At 40.6% G+C, this 26,230-nt stretch overlaps 1 protein-coding gene across 5 annotated transcripts in view; it reads right to left on the minus strand.

Annotated features, from left to right (window-relative positions):
* SETD2 (SET domain containing 2, histone lysine methyltransferase) overlaps positions 1-25,297 on the minus strand; it is a 123,271-nt gene extending 97,974 nt beyond the window's left edge. For 4 of the 5 annotated variants that reach the window (XR_006214767.1, XR_006214768.1, XR_006214766.1 and 1 more), the window contains exon 1: positions 25,121-25,297. Coding sequence is in view for 1 of the 5 variants with exons in the window: in XM_042978793.1 (XP_042834727.1) it covers positions 25,121-25,191 (71 nt within the window). In the remaining 4 variants the exon portion in view is untranslated. Of the gene's footprint in view, positions 1-22,227; positions 23,820-25,120 lie in introns of those variants that run through there. The other variant, XM_042978794.1, reaches the window with a different exon arrangement.
* Positions 25,298-26,230: the final 933 nt, after the last annotated feature.

The raw sequence follows: 26,230 nt of genomic DNA on the forward strand, positions 1-26,230 counted from the left end.
CACCTTAGTCTACCGAGCCCTCTAATGCTTCTTTTGTGTACATGGTTGTCAGTGGGGGCGGGGAGGGGGGGGTGGTACTTAAACACAGGTCTTTCTTTTTAAGTATAGCAATCATACCATACAAGCCATTCTGTATCTTGCCTCTCTCCCTCATCACAAATAGAGCAGGTGAGCAAACAAGGTGTTTAGATCACAAAAAGTATGGAATCACTACAACACATTGAAGGGAATGATCCTGAAAGAAGGGGACACAGGGGCACCTGGGTGGCTCAGTCAGTTAAGTGTCCCACTCTTGGTTTTGGTTCGGGTCATGATCTCATGGTTTCATGGGTTCAAGCCCCATAACAGGCTCTGTGCTAGCAGCACAGAGCCTGCTTGGGATTCATTCATTCATTCATGCTCTCTCTCACCCCCCCCCCCACTGCCCCTCCCCCCCACTGCCCCTCCCCCACTCACTGTTTCTCCCAAAATGAATTAAAAAAAAAAACAAAAAAAAAAAAACAAAGAGGGGCACCTGGGTGGCTCAGTCAGTTGAGCTTCTGACTTCAGCTCAGGTCATTATCTCACGGTTTATGGGTTCAGGCCCCTCGTCGGGCTCTGTGCTGACAGCTCAGAGCCTGGAGCTTGCTTTGGATTCTGTATCTCACTCTCTCTCTGCTCCTCCCCAACTCACTCTCTCTCTCTCTCTCAAAAATAAATAAAGATTAAAAAAAATTTTTTTAAGAAAGACAGAAATAAATACAGATAAGTGAAGACATAGTTAAGTTTCAAAATAAAGTAAGCATTTCTCTCTCACATCCTCAGCTGAAAGTTGAGAGAAGAAACAGGGCAAAATACTTAAACAAAATTCAAGTGTAAGAAACAGAAATGGAAGTGGACTATATTACTAATTTATATTAGAGCTTATCAGCACACTTATTCTACTTGGCTGGCAGCATTAAACTATCTAGAAACAACCAGAAGAAACAACTGGTGAATTACTCCAGGAAGCTGGATGGGACAAGAGAGGTAGAAAGAAAGCAAGATGAGAGAACTCAGGGCATTCCCAAGAATACTGAAATGACTGACCTAGTAATCCATAGATAACAGAGAAGAGAGAAATCTGGAAGAAGCTGATAAACTGAAGGAACAGGGTAAGGGCAAGATACTTGAAGCTTCAAAGAGTAAATGTGCTGGAAACCAGAAAGTGAGGTAGAAGGGTGAGGTGAAAGAACTGGAAATTCTGGTCAGAGTAACAGAGTTAGGGTACATTTCCAATAATGATAATAGCTCGCTGTGGACATGGAAGCAGACTGCCACTGCAATAAGAGGACAAGACCTTTTTGAAGAAGTGATTGTGAGGCCACAATTAATAGCAAGAATCAGTCACAAACGTTTAATAAAAAGGAAACTTGTTTTGGTAAATAACATAACATCACGTCAAGGGAAGGCTGATGGAACAAAGGTATACAGAGTCCCCAGGATCTCTGACATGAAAAATAATGAGGCATGCGCAAACAGGCATTTAACTCTTTAGCATAAGATTGTGCTGGAACGGGGGCACCTGGGTGGCTTGGTCGGTTAAGCGTCCAACTTCAGCTCAGGTCATGATCTCACGGTCCGTGAGTTCGAGCCTCGCATCGGGCTCTGTGCTGACAGCTCAGAGCCTGGAGCCTGTTTCAGATTCTGTGTCTCCCTCTCTCTCTGCCCCTCCCCTGTTCATGCTCTGTCTCTCTCTGTCTCAAAAATAAATAAATGTTAAAAAAAAAATTTAAAAATAAATAAATAAATAAAAAGATTGTGCTGGAACGGCCTTATTTCTTCTTTTGAAAAGCTACTACAGAAGAAAAATCAGGAATATTGAAGCAAGCTGTCTGTCAAAAATGTACAGGACAAATATTTGCAGCTTGCTGAAGAACTGTTTCAAGAATGTTGATTAATCTGGGTCAACATGGTGACAAATCTCAATGAGGTCACAGGGCACATGTGGAAAAGGAATTAAGAGATTTCATCACAGCAGTTCGAAGATCCAAAGAAATGACATGATTATTAAAATCAACCCCCTAACTACCCAATCTCTCTGGCTAGGACACAAAAACTGAAGCCTCCAAAGGGAAGCCTGGTATGAGAGAGACTTGGCCATATCAAGAATATTCATAAATATAAACAAGTTGGATAGCAAGGGAGTCTATTCTGGATACCAGGTCATACAAGAAATAGTTACAGTTAAACAAGTATTTTTAGTTACACTGGGGAAAAGACCACTTACAAGACCACAGTGATTTATTTATAAAATATCAGAAAACTTAAAGATAAAATAGTCCTATTTTGCACAATTCCAAAAGTTGGACCTGTGACCAACAGAAGGACAGAATGACAGATTTTAGCTCATTTTAAGTTTGAATATTTTAAATTCATTTTATTTGAAAAATACACACACCCACAAGAGAAATTCATAATACAAAAAGATATACAACTAAAATTAGATATCTCTCTCCAGTGGCAACTATTGTTAAGTTTTGTATATCCTTCCAGAAATTGTGTGCATATGTGAGCATATGTATCTCTTTTTAAGGAGAAAACACACAAAAGGAAACACACCTTTCTATACCTTGTTTTTGTTCATTTAAAGCCTTAGATATTATATATCAACATATAACAGACATAGCTTCATTTTTAGTTCTACCATCATAATAGCTTTTTCATGTTTGTAAGTCATTGGTGTTTCCTTTTAGCTGGGAAGTGCTTTTTCAGGTCTTTGGCCAATCAGTTGAGTTGTTGGTCTTTCTTACTGATTTATAAAAATCAGATGTGATACGTCTGCAACTAGAATGTGTCACTGTACAGAGCACTTAAGTTTCCTCCTCATCAGAAATGTTTACGAAGAATCTGGATAAGAACTTACCTCAAATGAGATAGAATTCCTGCCCTAGATGTAAAGCTAAAAGTGTGATCCTAGAAGGTCTCATTCCAGGCCTTCAGTTCACTGAATTTCCTGAACTACAAATCAGAAGCAGCACTTATTACTTTATGTGGATTTTAATAACACTTTAAAGATCCACTCCTGTCTCATCTTTAAAGACTTCTTACTAAAACTCATATAATCCTGGGATGCCTGAGTGGCTCAGCCTTTGAGCACTGACTTGATTATGGCTCAGGTCATGATCCCAGGGTTGTGGGATCAAGCCCCGCCCCACATCCACGTTCAGAGTGGAACCTACTTAAGATTCTTTCCCTCTCTTTCCCTTTCCCTCTCCCCCACTAGTGCTAGCTCGTTCTTTCTCTCTCTCTCTCTCTCTCTCTCTCTGCAAAAATAAAAAACAAAAAATAAAAATCAGATACTCCTCAAATGCTCAGTGTTTCTCACATTTGAGTGATATATGGGCCTTTTTTAAGAAGACAAAAAATTGTCAGATATCTAAGGCTAGATCTCAACTTAAGAACACTGACCTAAGAAAATTAATATATTAAAATATTAAATAATTAATACTCTTTTAATATTAAAAATTCATATGTTATATTTTACTTGAAAGTTACCACTGGAAAGTGGCAGTCTTCAGGAAAAATAAATTTCAAAATTTAAAACTGGTCAAAATAATGTTTAACGTTTGTAGTTAGCAAACAGAATTGTATCCATGTTAATTTCTCAAAATTGATAATTGTACAGTGATTATATTAAGGGAATGCCTTTGTTTTTGGCAAGTACACACTGAAGGATATGGGGGTAAAAGGCATCATGACTATAACCATCAAACATTTCAGAAAAAAAAAAAAAGCAATGTATGTGTGTAGAAAGAATGATAAATGATAAAATGTTCACAATGGGGTGAAGGGTATATATATATATAGGAAATCTCTGTATTGTTTTTGACCATTCTGTAAGTTTGACATTATTTCAAAACTAAAAATTATTTTTTCAACTTAAGATAATCAAATATGAAAAACTTTTAAATACCCTCACAAAATCTACACCCCATAAGAATTTTTTATGAAAAACACTGTATGGACTCTTCAAGATCCTAGAGCCTCAGCTAGAGAAACACTACCTCAAATGTTCCAAATTCATATTCTGGAAAGCAGCGATGAGGATAAGCTACATCAAAACTAGACCCTATACTAGACTGAAATTGCAGACTCAGGGTAGTGTGAAGAACTAAAAAGGTAAGAGAAGTGTCGATAACAAAAGGAAGGAAGCCACCAATGACAAACTGAAGACCATTTCCCAACACTGCTTGTAACACAACCCCACCCAGAGGTATACTCAAGTAGTACTCTGAGCTCCCTGGAAGAAAGGTAGCTTGCCGTATACACCCAGGTCCAAGGAAGGGTCACAGAGAGCGCTTCTCAAGTACTAAAGTCACTATCTCCACCATTAGGAAAGACCTGGAATTTCATAGCTTCAGCCACTCTCCTCCCCCCTCCATTTGTTTCCATTTCAGGTTGCTAAATCTGTGACCCGCTCCCTAACAAGTACAAACAAAAACATCTGTCATGGAAAAAGAAGTCTGAATGCACTGAAGTCGGGCAGGTTTTGACATTTACACAGTTTAGGCACTTGCAGTGTCATACATTTAAGACTAAATGCCTCAGATATTCAATGATATGGAAAAGTAATACACCAGAGAGAAAGTCTTCATAAGTAAAATTTTTATTACAAAAGATCATATCTACCTAGCTCACAGCCACAGCCTCACCTATGGTCACACACATTTGCAAACCTCTTCTCAACAAACTGAGTAATCCTTCTGTAGGCCAAGGTTTTCGTACCATGAGCTAGCGAGGCTTAAGGCCAATGTGGAGACTACACCACAACATGTCTTTCAACAGCACACAACCACACTGATGGATTGCCCAACGACTTATTTTAGAAAAGCAACACTTAACTACAAGTATCAGTACTCTTATCAATCACAAGACTATTTATTCAACAATTATTTAAGGATCTATCCTTCTGAAGGCAGTGTTAACTCTGTTAGGGCAAGATATCAAGTTCATACACAGTTCCTACCCAGAATTTCATCCTTTACTTGAAGTAATATGGCACAGAGGTATACCAAATAACTATAATACAAGGTAATAATAATTTCCATAAATGAGAAGGCTAATGGGGGGGCTTTCTCTTTAATTTTCCTTTTTCAGCTCAACCTCATCTCGATTTCCTGACTGTCCTTCATGAAAGCATACCTTCTTCAGCATTTATTACTTTGCTTATTAGGACGGCAATGTAACACAGCAAAAAAGATCAAACTTTGATAATTCCTAGGTCAGAATCCTGTCCCTACCATTCACTCACTCTATGACTTGTGCCACTCAATTCCCTTCCTTACTCTCCTAGGTACCTGTTTCACACATCCCCCTACCCCAAATCTCCATCACTACCATGACCCTGACCACTCTCAATTGAAGATCCCATCACTTAACTCTATGCCCCATCCTCTTGCCTTCTCAAAGATGTATTTCCTATTTCCTTTCCTCTATCATCTGTATCTTTTTCTTCACTCTCATTAGTCAAACAGCTTTAAAGATACCTTACCTTAAAAAAAAAAAAAAAAAAAGGCAGGAGGGTGAATTGTCATTAGGGACCAACATCTTAAAAGACAAGGGTCAATTTTTTTTTTTCAGGGACATTTTTAAGAGACATTTCAATGCCTACAGGGGCGCCTGGGTGGCTCAGTCGGTTAAGCATCTGACTCTTGATTTCAGATCAAGTCATGATCTCGTGGTTTGTGGGTTCGAGTCCTGCATCGGGCTCTTCTCTAGCAGTATAGAGCCTGCTTGGGATTCTTTTTCTTTCTTTCCTTCTTTCCTTCTTTCTTTCTTCCTCTCTCTCTCTCTTTCCTTCCTTCCTTCCTTTCTTTCTCTCTCTGCCTCTCCCTGCTCATGCTCAATCTCTAATTCAATAAACTGTAAAAAATAGAGAACCTACATATTATGGTGATTAAAGCTAATAACTTATTTTCTTTAAACAAGCAATCACTTTGTAAAACAAACACAGCTGATCTTTAGAGTTCCATAGTCACTGAGGGAAGGTAAGAATATCATCCCAAATGTTAACAATTGTATATTTACCTGAAATGTTTCTAAATTTGTCTTCCAAATTAGTTTGCAGGAGCACCTGCATTAAGTGAATTATGTTTTCTTCAAGCAATCTTTTTCCAAAACCCATAAACTGGGGTGTATGGTGATTTTGAACATTTTAAGGCCTGTTACATACAAATGAGTTTCACAGGGCACATGGATGGCTCAGCCAGTTAAGTGGCTGACTCTTAATTTCGGCTCAGGTCGTGATCTCACATTTCATGGGACTGAGCCCCATGCAGAGCTCTGCACTCACTGTGCAGAGCTTGCTTGGGATTCTCCCTGCCCCCAACCCCCCACCCCCCCTCCTGCCCCTCATTGCACTTGCATTCCCTCTCCCTCTCACTCTCAAAATAAATATACATTTTTTTTAAATAAATAAAAACAAATGGATTTCACTACCTTTATTCACTATTTGGGGTTAAATCTCAAATTACCTGTTTTATTTTCCTCACTGAGCAAATGTGGGAGGGGATACCCAGTACCAAACAATCTTTAAAACACAGAAATGCATAAATGCTTAAATTCAATTTTAGTACCGGGCAATGAACCACAACAGAAAGAGTGGAGGATAAGTTCTTAGTGAGCTGGTCACGTTACACTATTGTCTTACAGCCCCATTAGACCACCATCACCACTACAAGCAGCTAACAGAATGTTTCCTATTTTGGGGGTAGTAGGTTTAATGCTTTACATACATCTAGCTTGTCCTCAAAACTATGAAGGGTATACTACTTGTATTCTCATTTTGCATATGGAGAAACCTAACATCATAGCTAGCAAAGTGACAGAGACAAGTATCCAGGCTTTTTTGACTGCAGAGCCCTTGCTCTTTAACAAATATTTATTAGCTATTACCCAGAACTGGGAGCAAAGGGCAAAAAGTTTCAGAGAAATGTATTTTGACTCAATGTACTAGTAACTTATCTACCTAGCAACAGAAGGGGCTGTATCGTGAAACAGAGTAACAGTCCTGATGGTCATGTGTCTATAACAACTCCTAAATTGGATGCAAGAAATCATTCGGGTTTTTTTCCCCCATCTCAACTTCAGACTAGATTCTTCTATGAAGAGCTAGTATACTGAAAGGTGTGTCATACCAAGAGTCTGAGGGAGATGGCTAACTATAGACAGACCTGTAGGATATAAACTAGTTAATGTTTAAAAAGCTGTACCTATCCTGTATTTTAGCAGGTGACTACTTAATGCCAGTCTTCCAGTCCTACTCTTGCTTAACCACATTAAACAGAAACAGGAAAATAGATGGTGGTCAGTTCCTTCATGTGGTTATAGACGCTGATGCAAATTAGCTCTTTAAAATCCACTTTCAAAATTAAAACAATGAAAGTAAAACATGTGATTAAATCTACACATGAGACAAAAGACGTTTCTCTTTTTATACACAAATAATTCAGGATCTTTCTCTTTCATAAATCTGCTTTCTTTTGTGTTAATATTAAAAATGCTTCTAAAAATAATTTCATTTTTTCACGTTTCACATGTTTGTCATAAATCTAAAAAAAAAAAAAAAATCTACATGGGCTGCATTTAATTTTGGTAACACAATGAATACAGCAACTCAGAAAGCTCCTAGAATAAATTACCACCAGACCAAAACCAAAACACACCAAAAAGGTATAAAGGTCAGTTTTCTTCAGGAACACCACCTTAAACATAACAGCCACCATTTATTTTCTGACTGTTGTGAAGTTTAAGTATTTTCCCCAAAATAGCAAATTAGTGCTTGAGGTGTAAAAGAGAAAGGTTTCAAGTCAGCTAACACAAGTAGAAGTATGGCAAAGATACCCATGCCTAAAAACAAAAACAAACCCTGAAATACTTATTCTTACAAGGCAAAGCTGATGATAATGTAAGATCATTGTGAATTAAATGCACTAAAAAAAAAAAAAAAAAAAAAAAAAAACGCACCACCCCTCACACTTTCATGCATGGAAAATGAAGGTTAAAATAAAATGCAAAGGTTATCCATGTGATAGCAAAAGACTGGAAATAGCCTAAATGTTCATCAAAAGAGTGTTTGAGTAACTCTGCCACATCCATTCAATGAAGCAGTACACAGCATTAAAAGCAATGATGAAGAGCTCTGTATACTCTTCTGGTATGATCTCCAGAATACATTGTTAAGTGAACAGCAAGACACAAAACAGCATGTTTTGTGTGCTTCTATGTTCAAAATGGAAGACTCAACCAAAATTAAACATAATTATTACATGTTAAAGGACATGGTAAAAAAATAAGAATGAAAGTTATGCCTCTTTGGACATTCTTTTATTGTAGTAACTTTGGAATCATGTAAAATGATGCATTTTTTTAATGAGAAAATAAAAAAAATAATTTCTAGAAATTCAAACTATTAAAACTATACCAAATTGGTGACTGGCACAAACATGAAGAAAAGTTGAACTATTTTGACTAAAAATACCTTCCTGGAATATATCCTGAAGGTAAAAAAAAAAAAAAAATCATAAAGAAATCTTACACTGTTAGTAGTCTGTTATAATAATACTGGTATTACCACTGAAACTGTCACATAAAAATGGATAAAGCAAATAAGCTATTCCATTAATGTCATTAGGAACTAAGATTTTCAACATAAAAGTGGCATGTTTTAAAATAAAAACTATAGGGGCGCCTGGGTGGCTCGGTCGGTTAAGCGTCCGACTTCGGCTCAGGTCACGATCTCGCGGTCCGTGAGTTCGAGCCCCGCGTCAGGCTCTGTGCTGACAGCTCAGAGCCTGGAGCCTGTTTCAGATTCTGTGTCTTCCTCTCTCTCTGCCCCTCCCCTGTTCATGCTCTGTCTCTCTCTGTCTCAAGGATAAATACACGTTAAAAAAAAAAAAAATTAAAAAAAATAAATAAAATAAAATAAAATAAAATAAAATAAAACCTATAGGACCTGGATGGCTCAATCAATTAAGCGGTAGACTCTTGGGTCTCCGCTCAGGTCATGATCTCATGGTTCAGGAGTTTGAGCCACGTGTTGAGCTCTGCACTGACAGCGCACAGCCTACTTGGGATTCTGTCTCTCTGTCTCTCTGCCCGTCCCAGCTCTCTCTCTAAATAAAAAAAAACTTAAGTAAATAAAGCTGAAAGAGTACTACTCTATTTACTTCAAAGAGAGGATCAAGGAGAACATCAATTTAAAATCCTCCATACGTAGGGTCACCTGACCAGCTCAGTAGGTGGACATGCAACCCTCGATCTCAGGGTTGTGAGTTCAAGCTCCATGTTGGGTGTGGAGATTACTTAAAAATAGAATCTTAAAAAAAATAAATAAAATCCTCCATATAGTGCCTGGCACATAGTTAATACGCAAAATAAATGGGCATTGTTAGCAATTTGGATACATATTTGTAAGATTCTTTAACAACAGCATTTACTCATAATGCATAAAAATATAAATCACTATGATGTACACCTGAAATTAATAAGATACTGATGTCAATTACAGTTCAGTTAAAAAAAAAAAAATAGTTTCGGGGCACCTGGATGGCTCAGTTGGTTAAGCGTCCGGCTCTTGATTTCAGCTCGTCATGATCTCATAGTTCGTGGGTTCGGGCACTGTACTGGGTTCTGTGTGGACAGTGCAGAGCCTGCTTGGGATTCTCATTCTCTCTGCCCCGCCTCCCCTACCCCACTTGCTATCTCTCTCAAAATAAAAATAAACTTAAATAGTCTTGGGGTGCCTAGGTAGCTCAGTTAAACAGCCTACTTCAGCTAGGGTCATGATCTCGCAGTTCATGAGTTCGAAACCTGCATCGGGCTCTGTGCTAACAGCTGGGAGCCGGGAGCCTGGAGCCTGCTTGGGATTCTGTGTGCGTGTGTCTTGTCTATCTGTCTCTCCCCCACTCACACTCTTTGTCTCTCAAAAATAAACATTAAGAAAAAAAAATTTTTTTTAATAGTCTTGGGGTACTTGGGTGGCTCAGTCAGTTAAGCTTCCGGTTCCTGATTTCAGCTCAGGTCATGATCTCTCTCGGTTCATAGGATTGAGCCCCAGGTCAGGCTCCACACAGATAGCATGGGTTCTGCTCCAGATTCTCTCTCTCTGCCCCTACCACCCCACTTGTTTGCATGCTCTTGCTCTCAAAATAAACTTAAAAAAAAATAGTCTCCGCTTTTAGAAAATAAGCATAAATAGCAAAGACCTTCCTCATTTTTATATCCCCAGGTCTTGTCACTAAAAAGGTGCATAGTAAATAATTTTAAACAAATGAATAGAGACACAGAAGTAGGAGGTGAAAGGTAGAGAGATTGAGGAGAATGGTAAAAATACAGAGTAGCTACAGAAGTTGAAAAGCTACACTTAACTGTAGTCTTTAGGCCAGTGCCAACTGGCTAAGTTTGTTACATATCTACAAGTACAGAAATTGAGACCAGAGTTTGGAAACTTCTATAGCAATTTGACCTTGACCAGTGATCAGTTGGCTTATACTTTTCTAAGCTTTTTATTTTGAAATAATTACAGATTGACAGGAAGTTACAAAAATAGTACAAAGAGTCTCTGTACACTTCACCCAGCCCCCTCCAATGGTGACATCTTACGTAGCTGGGGTCCAATATCAAAACCAGGAAATTTACATTGGTACATTACTGTTCACCAGATTAGACCTTATTCAGTTTTCACCATTCTTTTTAACCTGCATTCATATTCATTTGTGTGTGCAAGTAGCTCTATGCAAAACTATTCATGTAACCACCACCACAACGAAGATACAAAACTGTTCAACCAGTGGCATTGGATTCTTAATTTTTCACTTCATTTTTCTAGGACTTCATTTTTATTGTATGTTTTTAAGGTATACCAATCCATGATAAACTACAGGCAGTTTGAGAAACACTAGATGATGTGTAAATTGGCTTTATCCTATTTAGAACCCCTTATTTCCTAATAATTGATAACTGGACTTACTCTCCTGTTAGGTAATAGAAAATCCAAAACTGAAGCATATACAAAAAGTCCCCATTTTTTATATGTTAGGGTTTTACTGCTATCTAACAAAGTTCAGATATTCTTCATTCCTATAGACCAAGGTAAACAAAAGCCAGGATTTTACTTTAAAACAATGCCTCCAAAAGAATGTGTGAGGAACAGATATCAGGACCTTTAAAAAAAAAAAAAAAAAAAAAAAGGCCTCTACACACACTTCACGATGCTTGTCCAAAATTTCCTTTTGGGGCATCTGGGTGGCTCAGTCAATTGATCTCATGTTCTCACAGTTCGTCATGATCTCACAGTTCGTGGGTTCAAGTCCCGCTTAAGGCTCCACACTATCAGTTTGGGGATTCTCTCTCCCTCTCTCTCTGCCCTTCCCCCTAGCAAACTCTGCACATGCTTTCAAAATAAATAAACTTAAAAAAAAACATCGGAGCACCCAGGTGGCTCAGTCAGTTAAGCATCCAACTTCGGCACAAGTCATAATCTCACAGTTCGTGAGTTCGAGCCCCACATGGGGCTCTCTGCTTGTCAGCGCAGAGCCCCCTTCAGAACTTCTGTCACTCTCTCTGCTGCACTCTCTCTCTCAAAAATAAATATTTTTTAAAATATATCAAAAATCCTCTTTTTGAATTTCTTTTTTACCTTCCCAGATTCCTGAAAACATACTAGAATCATTTCTTACCTGGAGCTTTAAGAAATGTTTCAATATGTTTAGACCATCTGTCCTCTATTAAGATACTTTCAGCTCCTGGCCCCCTCTTTCTACACTCTTGTGACAGTAAACTACATTGCTCCTCTGACACAAATAGCATGTGCTAGAGGAAGACTGAAAAGCTGGAAAGGTAGGAGGGAACTTGTTCCTTCCTACTGGGCACAGTTCCCACATGTATTGATCCACAAATACGCTTCTCCCTGGCGCTGATTCCAATTTCTACCTTTCTTCCATAATCCCAGACCAGCCTGACTGCAACTCCTCAGACACCAGCATGTCCAATACCCCTTTCCTCAAAGATCTCAGCTCCAAGGGGCCCTACTCCAAGCTTCTGGGTTCTGGGAACCAAACCCTTTTCCATTTTTCCTCTCAGCACTAAGATGGGTAGTTACTTCCTGCCTTTCTATCACTACTACCTTCAGAGTCCCCTTTTCATTTTCTCAGTTCTCCAAAAACCCTTTTGACCAATTCTTTACATTAAATTCTATATTCTGACTGATACAGAGAAAAACAACGTGAAAGTTTAAAGCTTCTTCTTAAAAGTTTCTAATAATTTAGAATTTAAAAAAAAATTTTTAACGTTTATTTATTTTTGATACAGAGAGAGACAGAGCATGAACAGGGGAGGGGCAGAAAGAGAGGGAGACACAGAATCTGAAGCAGGCTCCAAGCTGTCAGCACAGAGCCCGACACGGGGCTCGAACTCACGGACCGTGAGATCATGACCTGAGCCGAAGTCGGACGTTTAATCGACCGAGCCACCCAGGCGCCCCTAATTTAGAATTATTCTAGTATCACTGTGATATTCATCACTAATGCCAAGTTGGGGTACAATGAGCTTCTTTCCAAGACATTCTAAAAAAGCATAAAACTAGGATGTGCCATGCTTTCCTGAAAATTTAACCTATCTTAAAACTTTACATAAGCAGTCTTGGAAATGATTTTTTTCATCAGTGTTCTAGAGCAAGTATAGGCAAATTTTCTATTAAGAGCCAGAAAGTAAATATTTCAGGCTTTACAGGCCATGCAGTCTCTGTCACAACTATTCAACTCTTGTGTGAAAGCAGCCATATACAATAACTGAGTGAGTGTGGCTGTGCTCCAATAACTCTATTTACTGACATAAAAACTCCAATGTCATATCATTTTACATGTCACAAGATACTATTCTTTCAGTTTTTTTAACCACTTAAAAGATATAATTATTATTAATTCATAGTCTGTACTAACACAGGCAAGGCTGGACTTGGCCCACTGGCTAGTTTGCCAACCCCTATTCTAGACCACACCTCTTACAAAATCAAAGTATGATATTTGTTGATGAGCTCAAAAGCAATTTAGTTTAAACCTAGGCTTAAACTAGAACTAATCTGAAACTCCATGGAGAGAAAACAATGTTACTTACCCTCTTCAAACTTTCTTTTGATGAAAACAAAAGATTAGAAAATTTACTAACCAAGAAATTTCATCAAAGTATGATCTAGGCTCAATTTAAGCATTCACCAACCTTTTATATCTTCTATCTACATAATACCATAAAAATAAGCACTGGGTTTTTTTGGTGGGGGGGGTGGGGGGGGTGGGGAGGTTGGTTTTTGTGTGTGTGGCTGTGTTCCAACAAAACTTCATTTATAAGTAGTAAAATGTGAATTTCATATAATTTTCATATGTCGCGAGGTATTCTTTTGATTTTATCCCCCACCATTAAAAAATGTAAAAACCACTCTTAGCTCATAGGTACAAAATAGGTGGTCCACCAGACTTGGCTTGTGAGCCATAGTTTACACCAACCCTTGTTTTATTTTTTATTATTATTATTATTATTTTTTTTTTTTTTTACTTTTCAGCTCCATGACTTAAGCATTGGTTTTTAAATTACCTTGAATGATACAAATTTCTGGATCAGAGAATCATTAAGTTAGGGTCGTGATGTTCAAATTAGAACAAGTTAAGAGTAATAATGGTCTCATTTCCCGAACAATTCAAATAGAAAAAATATCTATAGACATCTAAGCAAGCTACATACAAGTTTATTTCACAGTAGCCATGATAACACAGTCTCTCCCATTAAGCCATAACTACTTTGATTCCCTAGTGTCAGAAACAAGGAATGATGTCTCTTTGGCATCTTATGGTCTCACAAATATGTTCATTATCACTACTTGTGAGATGTGTCCATTTGTCCCAAAACCTTGAGTTAAAGTCCTAAGAGAACCCTTGAACTAGAACTACCTCATCACTTGGACAGAGCATGAACTGGTAAGGCAAATGCACAAACAGCAGTGCAGTATTATGCAGGACACGAAGGAAAAAATAACTACTAGCCCTCTTCTCTTCCCTTCTCCTAGGGGCGGGATTCACTGTGGGGTGGCGTGGCCTGTCTGGGCTACTTGCACACTGCCAGGCTTGTGGTGCTGGGGATCTGGTGTATTAGCTGGGGTGTGTACCTTCTCTTCCTACTAGCTCTCTTAACAAAGGCAAGTTATCTACCTATGTACTTCTCGTTTTCCTTAATATACGGAATGACATAAAGGCTGCAGTTTCTCATGGGATTAAAAATTCCTAGAAGCTCATTTCCAATGAAGATTTCAGACTACTTAAGGCACTTGGCCAAAGGAGCAGATCTGGATCATCCACATATCCAGTGTACCTTTTGCTGAGATGACTGATGTTCAGCCCTCTAATCCTCTAGCATATGTATTTGCAAAATTGGAGAAAAGAAATAACTTAAGGAGGGAATCCCCTGCACCCTCCAAATTAAATTATTTTAAGCACCTCAAGACTAATCCAGAAGACTCCTAGGAAAATAAGTTAACTCAGAATACTGATATCCAATTGATTATAAATGGCAGAGCTAATATAAATGGTATTCCCTAGTATCATTAAAAAGTTAGTCTTTGACAAATTGTTAAACAAAGAGACCTTGCTCAAGTTGTGGTACTGCCACAAAACTAGTGAGCATACCTTGAATTTCTTTAGGCCTTCTTTTCCTCTCATCTATAAAATGAGAAACACAATTTTCCATGCCCTTTACAATCACAGCCATGGTAAGCCATGGTAAGCCATGGTAAACCACGGTAATGAGTGAGTCAAGGGGAAAAAACAGGGGAAGCCAGAGGAATGAGAAGTCATTAGGTAAGGTAATAAGGCCTCCCTACATAAGACACCTCTTGTGCCGCTCAGCCGCTTACAATGGGGCAAATGCAGAGGAATCTTTAACAGGAAATGGACATAGGGACAATCTTCCCTATGTACCCTACCCTTCAGTGTCACCCTAGAGCATCCTCCATTCACCCTTTTTGCCTAACTCCCATTCTTTCAGACTAAGTATACATCCTCTGAGCAGCCCTCCCCAACTATCTACCCCTCTATTCTACCAGTCTGGGTTAGATGTCCCTGCTATAGCTCACTGTACTTACTTATCACAAGGTTGGCATTCAACAAATGTTAGCTGAATAGTCAAGAGTTCAATTCAGCTAGTTTTTCTTAACATCAGGTTTAAAAGGTTTGATTATAATGGAAAAAAAAAAAACCAACTCTGAATATAACTTTATAATTTTCTTCCAAGAAAATTATAAATTTCTTATAATTTTAAGGCTTAGCATATAAAATTTTCAGTTTTCTCAGTATAAAAAGCATCAGCTATCCTAGAGAAAAAAAAGCCTCAATTTTAAAGATTTCTTTTTGTATGTTTATTTTTGAAAGAGAGAGGGTCAGCATGGGAGGGGCAGAGAGAGGGGGACAGAAGATCTGAAGCAGGCTCTGCGCTGACAGCAGCAAGCCAGATGCAGGGCTCAAACTCATGAACTGTGTGATTGGGACCTGAGCCAAAGTTGGACGTTCAACTGACTTAGCCACCCAGGCGCGCCCCCCTTTATTTAGACTCAATTTTTTTTTTAAATGTTTATTGTTTTTGAGAGAGAAAGAGCACGGGCAGGGGAGGGGCAGAGAGAGGAAGAGACAGAATCTGAAGCAGGCTCCAGGCTCTGAGCTGTCAGCACAGAGCCCGATACAGGACTCGAACCCGTGAACTGCAAGATCATGACCTGAGCCGGTGAGATGTTTAACGGACTGAGCCACCTGGGTGCCCCAAAAGCCTCAATTTTAGAGGATCAAATTTTCTATCATTTTTCAGTGTCGCATCCTTAACGTATACCCAAAAACACTCTTTATCGCCACATCTGTAGTTTCATCATTTTCTTTTGGCCCCAACAGTCATAAAGAGATAAATGAGACTGTTGATCTGAAGGATCTGAACAGAAAGACAACTAAGCAAGGGTAAAGCAAGGGTAAAGGGCATAGTTTAAATAGAGCATCCATCCTGGAGAAAAGACAAATATAAAACTAACAACTAAAAAAGCTGGGGGAAAAATACTAGTCTAGCACAAAACACAATAGGTTATCCAACCTTAGGAAGCAACTCATGTTCTCTCTCAAGCCACCAGCATGAGATCTACAATTTTCATCAGTCTGTCTCCACAAGGACCAATGAAAGAAGCATAAAAAGTTCTCTGATCACCAATGACATTCATTAGCTCAACTCATCCTCAATTCCCTGACCTTCTTCTGTGTCCTAATGCAATAGTTATTTAAGAATGTCTTACGAAAGATGCCAGTAATTATTAATGATGCTATTCACTCTATCAGAAAATTAGAATGACCGTTACGAAGAATCAGGTCAACTCAAACTTTTACTAAGCACATACTACACTGTACCCAATGGTTACTGAGATTCTTTTTAGAAGAATAAGTCTCGGGGCGCTGGGTAGCTCAGTCCGTTAAGCGTCCGACTTCAGCTCAGATCATGATCTCGTGGTTCACGAGTTCATGCCTGGTGTCGGGCTCTGTGCTGACAGCTCAGAGGCTGGAGCCTGCTTCAGATTCTGTCTCCCTCTCTGTGCTCCTCCCCCACTCATGCTGTCTGTCTCTGTCTCTCTCCCCCTCAAAAATAAACATTTAAAAAATTTTTTTTAGAAAAAAAGAGTCTCCATAACATATTCCTCACGTTCCTTGGATTTTTGAGTACATGAGACAAAACCCCTTGGGTCCTAGCAATAGATAGAACCAAACAAGTCTAAAAGGAGCAAGAGAATGCATGAATGCTGATAGACAGCTCTAATGAAATGTTTAGCCTTTCCTGATGCTTCATATTAGCAATCACCTAAGGTATCTTAAAAGTTGGAGAATTATAAAAATGCACATGCATGCAAACTTACCTTTTAAAATATTTATGTGGGAAAGTAGTAATGATGGGAACAAAAATACTTAAGCAATGGGTACATTTCACAAAAGCACCCAGCTAACAAATTTTGTAGCTATCATATGCATAGCTGAAAAAATGTTCTCTATCACAGCCAGGTTCTAACTCCTGCCCCAATTCGTATCTTCTAGCACTATTGTTATCTTCTCTAATAAGTAAGTAGTCAAATAAAGATGGGCATCAAGTATTTCTTGGTAGTCTCACTGTCTCTGTAATGAATGCAAGCATTATTATAATTGGGGAAACATTAGTTATTTAACTACCACTGTTTCAATGTGTTAATATTCAGCTATTAACATTACTGTGTTACACAAACTGCTGTTAATCTTCCAGAAAGGCTATATTATACTTTTCGTGATTGGGACAATTGGCTTCCTGAATTATACAATAAACTATTTATTAAAGGACGTGGTAAACTTAAGCTTAAAGAGCATACCTATTAAGGTTATCTTGGGGAAAATTTTAGGAGTATATTTTCACCTATTACTAACAAAAAGTTTTACTGTATGTCAACAAAATTCATCTCTTTAGGTAATTTTTAGCACAAAAGTAGCATCATAAAACATGTAGCTTATGTTTTATAGTTGATACAGATACTCTGGTCTAGAATTGATAAAATAATGGAAGAGTTATATTTTTAACTAAGTAATTTTAGGAAGTCTGTGTGTGCTCCAGATCAGAATAAATGGATTTCCACAGAAAGAGTTTGCAGCCATCTATGTAATTTATGAAAAATATTAGCTCTACTTTACATTCACACAAAATTCATAAAAATTTTAAACCTGGCAGCATCTGCCTACTAAAGTAGAAAGTATGTAATTAATAACCATTCACTAAGAGGCCAAATATCAGACAAAAGACTCAAAGTAGAATTAATCCATGGGTCTCCACAAAGAGCTAATCATGAAGCAAATATCGGTGATTACTATACAACCAATTCTCCCCAAAGAGAATCTAAGTGCATTTGGCAGGAAGTGGCAGCAGAAAGAACTACAGTCAGAAACCACCACTTGCTCCAGGCTCTTGCAAGCCCACAAGCAGTGCTCCCAAAAAGCAGACCTCCCAGCATGATCACACTCCTATCAACACCCACACCAACCCAACGATATAATCACCTGTGAGATGTTAGCATCTGACAGAAAAAGCACTCTAAAAAGCATCTTTAAGAATTTAGACCAACTTCCATCTAAATGACCAATGTGTTTGCTTAGCTGGAAAAGGCACTGAAGTAACCACTAGCTAGAGTTTAAAAAAAAAAAAAAAAAAAAAAAAGATTGTCAAATTAAAATACATTATACGTGAATTCCAAACCTAAGGAACTCAAATACAACATTTTACTAGCACACAGTGACCAAAAATTACACAAGGTAAACTCCCTCTCATTTGAATCCATGAAAGTAGACTTCCAAATATAAATCCCATTATGAAAAACAACAAACCTATTGAATTTTCAGTTGGCCAGCTTCAAACCAACTATTTTCAAAAAACTGTACTTAAATGCCTCGAGTTTTCTTTTTAAAATAACCAATCAACTCATCTAAGTAGGGCAGAAATAAAAACTACTTAATCCACCAGCACCAGACAGGACAAATAGAAATAAGTATACACAATAGATTTTTTAAAAGCAAGGAAGTATAGGAGTCAAAGTCTACACAAAATCGTGAAATACTATTATAAATTACCAGATACACTCACCCTGTGGGGAAACATATTTGCAAGGAGACCCCTTCCACACAGCACAACATGTCCCAAGGCCTTTTTAAACTGCTTAACATGACAACCAGACACCTTAAGAAAATAAAGCAACTCAATATTGCCTGTTAAAAAAGGTAAGTATATCTTACCTGTAAATGCAAATATGCAGAGAATACAGTATGTAGAAAAAAGACAGAATGATATATGTAGTAGGACTCCACTTAAATAACAACAAAAAAACAAAAGGAAAAGGTCTGGAAAGGTATACCCTACATTGTTAGTACTGGTTACCCTCTTGGACGTGGAATTTGGAGAGATGGAGCAGGGACGAAACGCTAAGGGTGGGTTTTTACTTTTTCTTCTATAGACATCTGCACTATCTTACCCTTTTGCAATAAGCATCCATGGTTTTGGTAGTTAAAAAAAATAAATAAATAAACTATTTAAAACATACTACCAGACACTTTTATTGTTCTTGAAATATCACAATTGTGGTAAGTACAAAGACAATAATAAAGTACCTCCAAAGCTTGAATTTAAAGCTCTCTCCTCAGAGATTAAAGACTGAGAGGCATCACAATTAAAAGAAATTTGTAATCCTACACTGAAAAGAGAGGACACTATTGAGACAACTGACAAAATTTAAATACAAACATTTTATCAGTTAACAGTATAGGTACAAATATTAAATTGCCTGAATTTGATTACTGTACATTGGTTATCTGAGAGAAAGCTTCTTCTAAGGTAATGAAGATATTTAGGGGTGAAAGGTCTTGATGTTTCCAACTTGATTCAGACAAAAATAAACACATGTATATTTATTTTTTTATACAGAAAGATACGTCAATAGGACAAACTTTCAATTACCGGTTAATGTGGATGAACAGCATATGGACACTCATTATACTATTCTTACAACTTCTCTGTAAGTTTGAAATTTTTTCAGAATAAAATGCCTCCCCCACTCCAGAGTAGATCTCTCTCAAATAGAAAGGAAGGGTTCTAAACGTGATGTTTGGTGCCTCCAGATGTAATGGTTCAGTTTCTAATATGAATGGTCTCACAGGGCCTTATTATAATAATAGCTCTTAGTGCATTACAAAATAAAGTACTCTACAGTACTCTGGAAGAATTAACAGAAATGAACGTCAACTTTTGATTCTGTAACCCAGGCTAGTCATCCTTTGTCATCCAGCATATGACTATTCTAGCTTCTCTTCAAAAACTGACAACGCTCACAGAAAAACACAGATTATCAAGTCAAGAAAAATTTTACGTATCTGTTAAAGACTAAATTATAATACATTTCTATTTTTAAAAAGGAATCAATTAGGACAATAAAAAAAAAATGGCAAAAAAGATTTGGGTATATCAAACTCCCACTGAGGAAACTACAAAAGTATGATTGGCTGATAATGTTATATATATGAAGGAGGTCTTGGCAGTTTGAACATTTCTTAGTAAAACACAACTGTATCAACAGTTGCTTGATACCTTTCTAAAGACATAATGTGTCAGAAGAATGGTCCGCCTGAAATCTAAAAAAGAGCAAAGAGGAACACGAATACTGGAGAGGTATATACTCTGTTCTAAGCACTAGGATAGTTCATCAGGCTTTCTAACCAGGAAATTTTCCCAGAAATATTTCTCTTAGATAGCTTCCTGAGGTATCTCTATTCCCACTCTAGGGTGAATTACAAGGATTTTATGAGCATTTGAATAATCTCACTGCTTTGTATTTTATTAGAACACGTAGAAATATTTTTTCCCAGTTAATAAACTTTGGCTAAATTCACCATGCTTTTCCTATCATGGTGCCTTGTAAAGTACTCTTCTTCCTAGATGCATTCAATGCTAATCATAAAAGATCTAACACTGTCCTTATCTTTAAGTCCTCACAAAACCTTTCACAGAAAATACTATGATCCCCCACTTTGTAAATAATGACTCCAAAGCAGAGAGTAATTATGAAACTCGCTCAGGTTCATAAAGCTATTAAGAGGTGAAATTCTAAAACCAGGAACCATTGGCTCCAGAGCCCAAAGTTTAACTTCTTTTTGTTCTTTGGACCATTTTAGCAGTCTGATGAAGCCTGTAGATTTCTTCTCAGTTTAATATTTTTAAATGCATAAAATATATATTTTATATTTATATTTATATATTTTATATAAATGAAACCAATTACATGGAGGACAAAAACCCCCAATGTGTGATACAGTAATATATATATACTTCTTAACAATGTAGTAGTGGTAGATGTCTACTATAACTTGGATGTAATGATAAACATCAACAGTATTTTGAGACATCTACAATAACCACAGCATATTAAAATATCTGTGACCTGTCTAGTAGTAAAATCACAAGTACTGCTAATAGTACTGTAGTTTGCTGTTTACATCGGTAATTTAAAAAAGTGCTAACTCCTAGTTAGAGGTAGCAAAGAGGTAATTTCCCTCCCTAAGTTTATGGATGCCTTCCATGTAAGGCACACTATATAACAAAAGCTTCTTAATACTGCAGTTTAAAGGGATCACTCCCAGGTTCTTGTCTCCTTCTACACTGGCCCCCTTGGTGATCTCTTCCAATGCTGTGGTTCTGAATACTAAGTTAATGACCACAAAATACATCTCTAGTCCAGGCAATTTCCCTTAACTCCAGGGTCTGACCTGGATATCAACTCAACCCAAATGTCTAACAGGCATCCCAAAGTTACCATGTCTAAAACTGAATTCCTAATCTATTTCCCAAACTTGGTCTGGTCACGAAGTCATACCTACCTCGGTTGATCGCAAATCCCATCTTTCTAACTGCTCAGACCAAAAACCTGGGAATCATCCTTGGCTCCTCTCTCATCTGCCACGTCTGATCTATTAACAAACCATACTGGTTTGATCTTCAATGTGTATCCTGAATCCAGTCATTTCTCACCATGTCCTATTACCACTTTACAAGTCACCAGCGTCTCTCTCCCAGATTGCTAGCTTCAAGTCTCCTTGCTTTGCTGTTCCCCCCTGCCTGAAGCTGAAAACAGACCATGTCATTCCTCTATTGAAAACTCTGGGCAAAGTCCTTAAAATGGCTCTACGAAGCACTGTGAGATCTACGCCCCACCCTGACCCAAGTTATATCACTCTTTTTGTTCACTCCATTCTAGCCACACCAGGCAGAACTCACTAGGTCTGCCTCAGCACCTTGGAACGATTTCCTCTGCTTGGAATGCTTTCACCCCAGATATGAACACAGCTAATCCCTGTCCCTTTTTGCCTAAATATCATTCTCAAGAAGGTTCACCCAGTCTACCCCATTTTAAACTATAACATATTCCCCAGAAATTCTGGATCCTCCTTACCCTGCTCCATTTTGCAAAGCACTTACCTTTGAACATTCTATATTATTCATCAGCACCCCTCACTAGGAGGGGTGCCCATAAGGCCAAAATTTTGCGTGTTTTGTATACCACCCACCCCTAGCGTGCCTGTGTCTGGCACAAAATACGCATATGTTCGAAGAACAGCACTTCTATCATTGTTAAGTACTTGCCTGTCTCTCTCATTAGAGAAGTTCCTTGAAGACTTTAACTGGATCTAATTTGCAGCGTCCTCAACACCTGGCCCCGACAGCAAACACCTAGCGCACAGATACTCAGGTGATTACAGCCATTTTCACCTGAAATACAATCCTATATGCCACAGGAAAAAAGCCAGGTCTCACAGCTGTGCCTGATTAAAGAGTGAGTGCAAGACAAACACAGAACATCAGGCTCCAACTGTTTCTTCGATCAAACTAAATTCACATGTTGTGCCTCAATTTCTTCCCGTGTCAAAGAACCATTTCAAACTACCTAAAGTCTAAAAGGGACACTTGGTCATGTCACCCCCTCAAGCCCACCTCATCTTTTCAAGCTTGACTTACAATCCTACCTCTTTTAAGTTTTCCCTGATAACCCCAGAGAGAAGCATTTGCAGATGCCACGCTCTGTGCCCAGGGCTTTTCACACATAATGTTCATTCAATCCTCCCAAAAGCCCTAGGAGGTCGCTACCGTCATGATCCCGATTTCAAAGATGGGAAAACCTTGGGGGTAGAGCTCCGGGGTAGAGCATTTGACTGCAAAGATGGGAAAACCCAAGCTTAGAGACATGGAGTCACTTGTCCAAGGTTCAACGAGTGTACAAACCCAGGTATGTCGGATTCCGAAATCCGAGTTCTTTACCCCTACACTGTAGTGCTCTTGTCTATGCAGGAGTATCATGACTGACTGGCAGCGTACACATACTACCTCAACAGGGTTTCCTGTCACTTCACTCTCTAGGCTTCAGTTTCTGCACCTGAAAGACAAGTGACACTGTCCAGGATGCCGACGAGGATCCCCTCTAGTTCTTACGTTATAACAGAAGACATTTTACAATTCTTTATATACTCCATGCAGGTTAATACACACACACACACACACACACACACACACACACACACCCCCCTTTGGAACTCAGTCACTTAGAAATCCAAAGCAGTAACAACAGAAAAGTGAACATAAAAACCCTCAAGACCTTGTGTAAAACAATAAACATTCTTGATTCTTCCCCACGTAGGTCCATCCAAGATGCACTTCTGAGTCCATTTTGCCACACAATATGAAAAATGTTTTCCCAAGAAAGTGGAAGGATGTGATCCTTAAAGCCTGTGAACTTCACCACACAACCAAGTAAAAACTGGAAGCAGGCGTTTAGTCGGATCAAGGGATAGCATGTTATTTTGTACCAGACAACTGTTCAATAAGTGTTTATTGGATCATGATACAGAGCTGTTTGAGGTTTTCCAAGTCTCACACCAAAAGCCTATATAACATGAGCTTTGTCACTGGACTGAGGATTGTGCAGTAAATCAAAACAAACCTAACCAAGGTAATGTTAACGTAAAAGCAAGGAACCCATAAAAGGATAAAGCCATGTAGGGACAACTTACTGTCGTAAAAGTTGGGTTTGTTTAGAAGGGTAGCGTAAGTACTTCTCTTTCGGTGCAGAAACCATCAACACCCCAGCAGAATCCTTCTGGGTTGCAACTAAATCTAAAAGTAAGATCCAGACGTGACTGGACCAAGTTGCAAAGCTTCGGGCAAAGAGTTCCAAAAAAAAAAAAAAAAAAAAAAAAAAAAAAAAAAAAAAAAAAAAAAAAAAAAAAAAAAAAAAGCCATAGCAGAGCTAAGGTAAAATGTGTCAAAAGAGCAAATCTCTTGGAATCATTCTGCTGACAAAAAGTGACAGTTTCAACCGAAACCCCTACCAACCGTTAAGTTTGCAAAGAGTCGTACATTCATATCTCTAGGTAGACTCCGACCAACACCAGCAAATGGAGTTTAAGAATAGCTTTTTAAAACAATAGTCTTGTGAGGGCGGAGGGAAAGAAGTGAATCCAGGCTCTGGAGTGGAAGCTCTCGGAGGTATTGGATACAGTAGCAGCTACAGCCCTCCACAGAAATGTGTTAAAAAAAAAAAAAAAAAAAAATTCTCCAAGTCTGAAAAAATACGGCCGGGCAAAACTATTTCAGTTTTCTGGAACGCTGTCTCTTTAGAGAATCCTCACACGATCCTCAGTTTTTAAGTCTTTATGAGCGGTAGAAAGTCATCCGTTTAGGGTAAAAGGTTCCTGTTACCAAGGAAGTAGTGTCCCAAAGTGTGCAAATCCCACAATCTGGAAGAGAACGTATGCCCCTCCGAAGGCTTTCATTTTCAGGCGGAAAAACAAACCCGGTGTCACCTCAACATCGGGGCCACACAAACCTCGCCACCATTACAAAACCCAAGTGCCAAAGGTGCAGAAGCTGAAGCCGGAAGCACTGCGAGGCCGGGATCGAGTTCCAGAAGGGGGGAAAAAAAAAAAAAAAAACCCAAGAGTGCAGCGCGGACCCTCCACGGACCCCGGCCGAGCGACGCACGCTAGGCCCTTCCGGTCCGAGCCGCCGTCTCCGGGAGGCCGGGCGACAGGCCGGGCGACGGGCCGGGCTTCCACCCGAGCCCGGGGATTCGCGGCCTACCCTCGCCGGTGCCCTCTCGCTGACTCCGACACCGGCAGCTCCTCCGCCTCGGTCCCTGCGCCTGCGGCGCGGCCTGAGGGGTTCGCGGGAAGCCGGAGGAGACCGCCGAGCCACGGGCCGGCCGGGTCGGTGAGGACGCGGCGGCGGCGGAGGCCGTGGCCGCCCCTCCCCCACCGGCCCGGCCCAACCGCCGCTGCGACGCGACCGGCCGCGCCAACGCCGGGCCCAACCGCCGACCCGCGGAGGCCCGGGCGAGGCGGCGGCGCGGGCCTGCTCCCCACGCCGCCCGCGCGAGTACACCGCGGGCCCGTTACTCCTCGCGCCGGCCCGCGCCGCCGCCCGTCAGGACGCGCCGCCCTCGGTTCGGGCCGAGGCGGCGGGAGACCGCGGAGCTGATACTTACTCAGGGGTCGGGTGCTCGGGGTCGTAGAAATCCCCCATCTTCGGAGGCGGCTGCGGCGGCAGCTGCTTCATCGGGAGCGGCTGGAGGCGGCGACGCGAGCCCCCTCCCCGCGGCAGGGCGACGCGCGGGAGGGGAGGGGAGGGGAGGAGGCCGCTGGTCCGACCGCGGCGGCGGCGGCGGCGGCGGCAGGGGCGGCCCGCGTCGCTTGCTCGCTCGTTCCCTCCCTCCCTCCGGCGCCCGCCCGCCCGCCGCTCTCTCCCCCACACACACACACGGGGAGCGACGCGCACCCCGCCAGCCCCTCCGCCGCACAGGCCCGGCCCCTTAAAGGGACACGCACGGGCCGCGCGTCCGCCGCCAGTCGGCGCTCCCGCAGCTGCCGGGCGACCCCCAGGTGGGGGCGGGTCGGCCGGCCCGAGTCTGCCCGCGGCTTCCCGGAACAATAAGCTCCGGGCCCGAGCGCCGTGGACCCGCCCGGGACCCCGAGAGAAGGCACCGCGGCGACCTCTCTGTCAGGCCCGCCGAGGAGGCGGGGGGCTGAGGCGTGACCCGGCCCGGCCCCAGGCTGTTGGCAGGCGACGTCGGGGGAACGGCCCGAGCCCGCCGGGACTCTAACCTTCCTGCCCCGCCGCCCGTAGCACCGACGTCCGCGGCCGCGCCGACGACGGCCCCTCCCCCGGGTCCCGGGACTCTGAGGTACCGCGGTCGCCGCTCCTCCCGAGCCTGTCTCCCTTCTCTCCTTTATTCCTCCTGCTCGCGCTCTCTCCCCCTTGCCTCTTCATCTCGCCCCTCGGTAGGAACGGAAACGGAGCCAGGCCGGGGATTCGCCCGGAGCCCAAGCTCCCCGGACGCCCCCTCCTCCTTCCCGCCTCCCTCTGGGTCATCTGCTCCCCCCACCCCCACCCCAACTCGGCCAGGCCACCGCGCCAGCCTTCCGCCGGCTTCTTAAGGCCTCGGAACAAACATCCTTTTTAAAGGCTGCTAATCACTTTCCTGCAAAGATGACAAGGTGAGCTTAAAGGGGACAACTTGAAAGGGCCAGGGTTTTTAGTTCTTCTTTTTGGAAGGAGAAACAAGAATGCGCAAAGCCTTTAGCTAAACGCTCGGGGC

The sequence above is a fragment of the Panthera tigris genome, chromosome A2 (assembly GCF_018350195.1).
Source record: "Panthera tigris isolate Pti1 chromosome A2, P.tigris_Pti1_mat1.1, whole genome shotgun sequence".
NCBI classification, from domain to species: Eukaryota; Metazoa; Chordata; class Mammalia; order Carnivora; family Felidae; genus Panthera; species Panthera tigris.